This window comes from Octopus bimaculoides, chromosome 3, assembly GCF_001194135.2.
Source record: "Octopus bimaculoides isolate UCB-OBI-ISO-001 chromosome 3, ASM119413v2, whole genome shotgun sequence".
In the NCBI taxonomy this organism is placed as follows: Eukaryota; Metazoa; Mollusca; class Cephalopoda; order Octopoda; family Octopodidae; genus Octopus; species Octopus bimaculoides.
This window is the reverse complement of record NC_068983.1, coordinates 29,978,044-29,985,735: the sequence shown is the minus strand read 5'-3', so window position 1 is coordinate 29,985,735 and position 7,692 is coordinate 29,978,044. Positions and strand designations below refer to the sequence as shown.

At 36.0% G+C, this 7,692-nt stretch overlaps 1 protein-coding gene across 3 annotated transcripts in view; it reads right to left on the bottom strand.

The window, feature by feature from the left end:
* The window catches only part of LOC106867282 (lysine-specific histone demethylase 2), a 30,599-nt gene that overhangs the window by 20,666 nt on the left and 2,241 nt on the right, over nucleotides 1-7,692 (bottom strand). For all 3 annotated transcript variants that reach the window (XM_052966118.1, XM_014912118.2, XM_052966117.1), the window contains exons 2-6: nucleotides 5,063-5,131; nucleotides 3,266-3,409; nucleotides 2,404-2,493; nucleotides 1,757-1,982; nucleotides 27-68 (exon numbers count right to left, since the gene is read on the bottom strand). In XM_052966118.1, the coding sequence (XP_052822078.1) occupies nucleotides 27-68; nucleotides 1,757-1,982; nucleotides 2,404-2,493; nucleotides 3,266-3,409; nucleotides 5,063-5,124 (564 nt within the window). In that variant the 5' untranslated portion in view covers nucleotides 5,125-5,131. The remainder of the gene's footprint in view (nucleotides 1-26; nucleotides 69-1,756; nucleotides 1,983-2,403; nucleotides 2,494-3,265; nucleotides 3,410-5,062; nucleotides 5,132-7,692) is intronic.

The window sequence follows — 7,692 nt, the reverse complement described above, 5'->3', positions numbered from 1 at the left end:
ATGGTCTGGTTTTGTAAAATACTTACATGATCTTCTGGTACAGCACATGCTTCAAGTTGTCTTTCTTTCTAAATAAAGGAAAATGCAAAAAAAACAGTTGAACAACAAGTCTCTGAATTTTTATTATTTAGTGTTAGAGGATACTGAAAATTAAAAATGTGAAGATACATCATCATCGTTGTTTTAATGTCCATTTTACCATGCGTGCATAAGTCAGATGAAATTTGTGTAGCCTCTGTGTGTGTGTGTGTGTGTGTGCGAGTCAGGGAAAAGCACTTAACCGTTACACTTGAAACATGAATTTAGTGGTAAGTTGAGAGCCAATATAATTCAGAGTTAGCTGCACAAAGTCGATGTGAAAAACGAAGAGCTGTGATATAATTCAGAGCTAGCAGACACGAAATTGGTGTGCAAATGAAAAGCTGTTTGTGGTACTACCAGTTGAGATGAAATATATTTTAGAGCTAGCTGATGCAAAGTTGGTGTGCAAAACCAAGAGGCTGCTCCATGTTGAAAGAGAGATGGTGCTCTTCTGCCGGCTATCTGCTAACTAATTAAAACTCCCACTTCTCTTATTGTGCCCAAGTCCCCACTACATGCAGCCTAGACATCTCACACCAATCTCTATGAAGGGAAACTTAAACACATTCTAATATGGAGATGTGCTAATCTTGTTTTCTTAAAAAGTACAAAGATACAATCACTACACAAACCAGGAAAACAATATCATATCCCACTTCCTGAACACAAACACTTGGCTATAATCCTCAAGGTTGAAATAAATGCTAGGCCTCACCACTACTAAGAATCTCTTCAACTTAGCAAATGTTGGCTTTCTTTTCAGTGCTAGAAAATACTTCATCCCTCATCACCTAACAACCACTAACCATTTACAAAGCTCAAGTGAGATCCACAATAGAGTACTGTTCCCTTATTTACTGCTACACACTGATATTTTAATTCACATCCAAAAAAGCTACTTGGATGATTGGCATGAGCTCCTCACCAGCACATACTAATCCCTGATATAGAGACGTGCTGTTTCCTTACTGGCTTTTATATCTACTTTGTTGTCTAATGTCACTCACTCATGTTATTTCATTTCACAAACCCGTGTTGTCCTCTCTCTCCAAATAGGCCCTGTACTAACCACTTTCCTATTTCTTCCCTTCTAGTATATCACAACCTTGGAATTCTTCCCTTGTCATGTTTTTCATGCAGCTGTCAACATGCAACTGTTCAAGCACATTAACTATATTGATCTCACTAATCTCCGAAGACCTGTTGAGACAATGTGCACAACATCTTCCTCCAAACCAAGGTAATAAAAAAAAAAAAGAGAGGGAATGATGGCAGGAGTTTTGTGAAATTGTTGCCTTGATTAGCTAGTGATCAAATGGCTGTAGAGACAGATAGGTAATGATGAAGATTGGAGGTGAGTAAGACATCAAAGGAGTTTCAAATGTGAGTGAGGAAGAGAAATAAGAGTGGATATTAAGTGGTGTAGCTTAAAATGAAAAACAATTGAGATTCTGCACAAGAGAAGTAGTATGTATCAATATCAACAAACATGATGCCTTCAGAGAGGTGATGAGAGAGAGATGTTATGAATGCAGGATGAAGGTTAGTCAAATAACTGCTGGTGGCTGGAAGAGTGGGGTGGTGGGTGTAAAAACAACAGATAAACTTAAAGTAATTATGAAATCTACTGAGTAAAATCATAATGGATTATTAATCAAATGAAATAAAATATTACCTTTTTCCCTTCTGATGTCATCCCACAGGTGAAGTTACGAATAAAATCTGGATACAAGTCAAAATCTCTGGAGAGCTGTCGCCACTTGCAACACTCGGGTCGTGTACACTGAACCCAGAATGGTAACAATTTGTCAGCCATGAACACACAGACTGAAGCTTCCATCTTGGCTTTTGATGACCATTCACTCTTCCATTTACAGAATGTTTCATAACCAAGTTTATGACTGAAATACAAACAACAGCTAATGCAAGTAAAAACACCGAGACATTTACTTTCTTCGTAGTTATTAAGACATATGTGGCAAGTACAGTAGCAAAGAAAGACAATATTGATAGTCATTTATCAATCAAGTGATTCTTTGACTATGATTCCAATATGCAGTAAGGGTATTAATTAAGTTGAAAGCTTGACAGAGTAGTTTAGTGGTTCATGAACCAATTTCAACTCTACTGGAACAAATTTGTGATAGCTCAAGAAGTAAGAAGCTTTGAGAAATTGACTTTCTTTGTAATGTTGCTACTGAGAGGAACATAGAGAGTAGATTAAAAAAGAGATAAGACATCAGACATTTATCTATCAGTGAATCATTAACTAAGATTCCGAGTGAAATTCTTAAACATTTTATAGAAGAGAATACAACTTACCTTCTGTAGAAATATTCAAAGCATTCATTACAAAAATGCTCTCCAGCTGATATATGATGCCAACGAGAAGTATAACCACTGCCAACACATCTACAAAAAAGGTAATTCACAATTACACTTTTTCTAAATTGTTTATATTTAAACAAGTTCATAGCAGAGACAGAATTTATAAATTTCTTCAGTAAAATTAAGCATTAATGTATAACTGTTTATTTTCAATAACTTGTGTGGAAAACAAATGCAAATGAATTATGGAATAAAGAAACTGATAAATGTACCAAGACTGATAATATTTTTAGTTCTGCATTTTTAATGCCAAAGCCACAGAATGAAGGGCAATGCCCATGACCTTTTGCAGGGCTTCTGGTATTGGTAAAAGAAAGAATTTTTAAACCAGAGATCCAATAACAATGTTTACAACAGGACAGACTCCACTTAAGGCACTCAAGTATCAGGTGGTGGTGGTATTAAACAAGGCAATGGATCACATCTACCATGTAAGTCTACCAGCTCCATCTAAATTGACTTAACCGTAACTTTCAATAGTCATGATAAAATCAAATACCAGTTCAACTAAATGACTTTTTGTATTAGGAATGCACACCAACCAGCTGCCTGCGATTTCAAAAAACTCCTCCATACAAAATAGAATATTCTTCAATGCTACATTCAATAGATTTGTGAGCCCTTTACATGTGTGACTTTTGTACCCACTGACATGCATCTAGCTTTCAAAAATTATTTCATTCAAAACTTACAGCCATCTGAACTATCTGGTATAATTTAGTAATTGTATAATTTAGTAATTAGATAAAAGACACAAACTCCAAAATATATTAAGACTATAAAGAAAATGCCATACCTCTCAGTGGAATTAGCAAAACATATGGGGATTGTTGCCGGACAACCAGATCTTTCGCATGCTCGCACAGGTTTCTTACCAGTGCCACTTACATCCCATGTTTCATCAAAGAATGACTTTCTTTTAATTCCACGGGCAGAACATCTGTCAAGAGATAAAGAATTCAAAATCAGATAAACCTTTAACCAAATAATTTTTTCAAATAAGGTCCTAACCTTACACACTGCTAAACAGATGATTTGGGTCATTTACTACAAATGTATCATCATCATTGTTTTAATGTTCACTTTTCCATGCTCACATAGCACAGATGGAATTTGTTGAGGCAGATTTTCTACAGTCATATGCCCTTTCCTTTGCCGACTCTCACCTGTTTCGAAGTAAGGTAATATTCCTCCATGACCAAACAGGTTTACACAGAAGATTGGCAGTGACACTCATTTATCACTATTGTGTAATGTCCCCATTTTCTTGGCACTTTGCTAAAAGAGCCTGGAAGCAATTGACTCATTTCTGCTTCTGAAAAGGTGTAAGCATCCAAGGAATCCATCATGCAGAATGCCTCCGCATGTACAAATGATCGTGAATGATTTTTTCCATGGACCCTACACTTATCTTCATTCTTGGGCTAGTTGCCAAATAGTGACTTCCGCTTTATGGATGGTGCCATCATCAATGGTGGAATGTGGTCATCCAGGGATAGGAGCAGTTTCCACCAATGTCTCACCACATTTGAACTGGCGATACCAGTGCTTGTCTACGGCATATGATGGAGTATCGTCACCATAAACTTCTTTCATCTCATTGAAAGTCTCTTTTCGTGTACTCTTTTCAAGTATAAGAACCTGATCACTGATCTGCATTCAACCGCCTCCATTATAACACCTTAGTCCACTTCAGCAACCTTAAAAGACAAACAAATACTAGTGGAAAGCTGCAATTTACAATGTAACTTGTAGAGACATGTGTGATTATACTTATACAAATTATATTTCCTGCAATAACCGGAAGTGGCTCAGGGGAAATCTTTAATGAATGCTCTTCATAACGGCTCTCTCGTGAGCTTCATGCAGGCGTTTTTGCTGTTATTTCCAGGCAGAACATTATAATCCAAATTACCTCAGTTCAAATAGCTGTCAAGGATAGATACCAAAAAATCTCTGAATCATCATCATCATCATGCTAGCAAGGGTTGGATGGTTTGACAGGAGTTGGCAAGTCAGAGCACTCCACCAAGCTTTACTTGTCTGCTTTGGTATGGTTTCTACAGCTGGATACCCTTCTTAATGCCAACCACAGAATGTGCTGGGTACTTTTTATGTGGTGTCAGCAGCAGTAATGTCACCAAATAATTTACAAGACAACCCCTTGTGGGGTGGGGGTAATAGTATTAAGAAAGGTGGCTTAGTGCTAGATGAGAGGTTAGAGTATGAGTAGAAGGACAAAAATAAGCATCTTGCAGTAAAGGAGATACATAGCGATAATACATTGGCATCCTACTCATGAAATCAAAGCAATACTGACTCTTAAAATTTTTTCTACAGCTTATGTAGCTTTTACATACATTACAAGCAAACATGACTTCAATTAATCTGTATAATCCTTGTGAAAATAAATTGCATTACCAGTAACATAAAATAAAACTGATATAAAAAGTATTCAAATAACATAACTACTGAGGTATAATAATATAATAGAATCATACCAAATCTAGAAGTAGATTGAACAATTTTTCAGACTTTCTCTATTTCTGTATTTCTTTACGAATAAGTATCAAACAATGATTTGATTTATTACCTGGATGATGTTGAAGTGTCTTGTGATGTTTTATTTGACTGGACAGCCTGAACACTGGTCATCTTCACTCTGTCAATAGAAATAGTAAAATAATTTTAAGTAATCCTTATTCTCAGTAAGACAATTAAAGAATATCCTCACCATTATTATTATTTTATGTCTATTTTATCATGCTTGCATGTATTAGACAGGTTTTCTCTAGCACAGAGTTGCAACACTTGTTGCAATAATTTGGCATCTTCTTTGTGAGATCCAGTCTCTTGAAATCAGCTTTCACTTTTCATGCCAACCTTGATCTACTTTCATAGGTTCCTTCCATATGGATTACCTGGCAAATCATTACTCAACTGTCATCCTCCACATGCATCACATGTCGACACCAGCTCAGTTTTCTCTCAAGAACTCTATATCTGATTCTTTTTATGCTCAGTTTTTCTCTCAGCTCATTTGTGTTCTGTTGCTTGCTCACCCACACTAACATACATCCATTTCTATCTGGCCTTTGCATATCTTCTGCTACCATGCAACATCACATATTGTGCACAAGCATTGTACAATCTGCCTTTTGCTCATAGGAAAAAACCTTTTGATGCAAACATCTGCTTGTAACAAAAGGTTTATTTCTATAAAAGTTACTTGAACTTTTCTACCTCAGTCTTACTCTGGTTGCTATGCTTTTAGAACATTCCACTATTACTAACTAGATAAGAGAAGTTATCAACCAGTTCTAAGGAGCCCTCTTAATATTGAAAGTATTTTTTTAGGGGGTAATCTTCCAAGTTCAATATAATAAAGTACCCTTTCTCCTCAAATCTGTAATCTTGTATCAGTGTAAGAACAAATATGTTTCCTTTCATTTCTCTCTTAGTAATTACCACATTTTTTTAAAGGAATTAAATATTTCTTTTCAGTGTCATGTGGACTTGTTTTATAAGGCATAGTGGTAGTTTGCTTAATTATTTTTGCCAAGTTTTGATAGAAAAAAACGTTTTGAACATTTTGCATTCAATAGTTTTCTATACCCAACACAATGGTAGCAAAACAAGTGGGTAACACCCTTCAAAAAACAGTAAAACATTTCTGAAGACACCAAATAAAATCAATTTGCAGAAAGAAGGAGCAATAAGTTTTTACTAAATGCATTGACGGTAGTTTTGGAAATTAGTTTGGCAGCAGTTCAAAAGAACTTGTTGATTCATTTGAGAACATACATGGGGATAAAAAAACTGATCTACATTTGGTTCATAGAGAGATTCTTTATGATCTAAAAAGATCAATTATGGTACTATTTACTTGACCTTCAGGACAGAGGGTGATGCTCTACATCAAGTGGGCATAGTGCATAAAACATAGACCTACAGGCTCACACTCCAATTTACGAGTCAACTTAACTTCAAGGTGATAGTCGAGGGCATTAGCAATGACATTGACCTTTGGTTTGTTCTCTTTTTTATGTATTGCAGTACAGGTTGGTGCTAAGGTAACAAGGAATGATGTATGGTCAGGAAGGTCAGCATGGATTTGCAAGTCCTTGTGAGCCTTCAAAACCTCAAGGCCATTCCAGAGTTGTGTCCATCATCAGTGCAGAAACAAAGATTTTAGAGGCTGCCCTTTCCCAATGTTATTGTTCAATGCTCTGGAAATAAGAGATTGATCCAGATTCAGTTCATATCATATCAAAGTTCACCCCACCCAGCAGTACCATTCTATTCACTTATGAGGACGGGGACCCATATAGAGACTGAGGGGAACTGGTAGTCCATAATGGGAGGAGAAATCCAGCTCTGACAGAAAGCTACCAAGAGACTGCAGGAAACGCATGCCCTCTGGGACTCATAAGATAACCAACGAATTAGTGTGAACAGTGGTCGGGAAATGAAAACTAGGAGCACCCAAAAATAAGGTTTGGTCAAAACCACTCAAGAATGAATAAAATACCTTGTGGAGAATTTCAGGAATGAAACCCACTAAAGAAATGCTTAGATATATTTTTGGTCAACTCCGTAACAATATGAATGGTGAGCAAGCAGATTTGCGAGATACCTGACCCAACCTACTTAAAATGTTCTCATTTGTGTGTGGGTGTGTTACTCTAAATGCATTTTTTTTTTAATTAATAAAAAGCTGAGTATACAGTGCTCTGGTGCACTACAACTCTTCACTAATGTTGTCCAGTTTTAATTATTGCATTTCTGATAAACCTATGTTTAAATTGTATTTATCAAATTTGTAATACGTCCATTGTCTAACGTCCTTCTACAATCCCCTCGTTTTTAAATAACTTTCTCTTGTAATCCCCATGTCCTGAAGTTTTATTGTATGCAGGAGCGAATAAAGGAACAATAATACTCATAATCATTACAATTATTTTAAAAAGTAATTAACACAGATTCCTCATTAAACTGAAACATAAAATAGTGTCATTCCACAATATAATGTAGGGTCGAGGTATTAAATATGTAAGTGAAGGAAAATAATAACAAAATGAACAAAGTGCGTCGTTATAGACAGTCACGTGACAAACTTAACACCGGAAAGTAAACATGGCGGCCTGCAGAAGGAAAAAGTCAACAAAACATGAAAACAAGAGAATATTATGATATTTGGCTATAAAAGAGGAGACTAGTAGA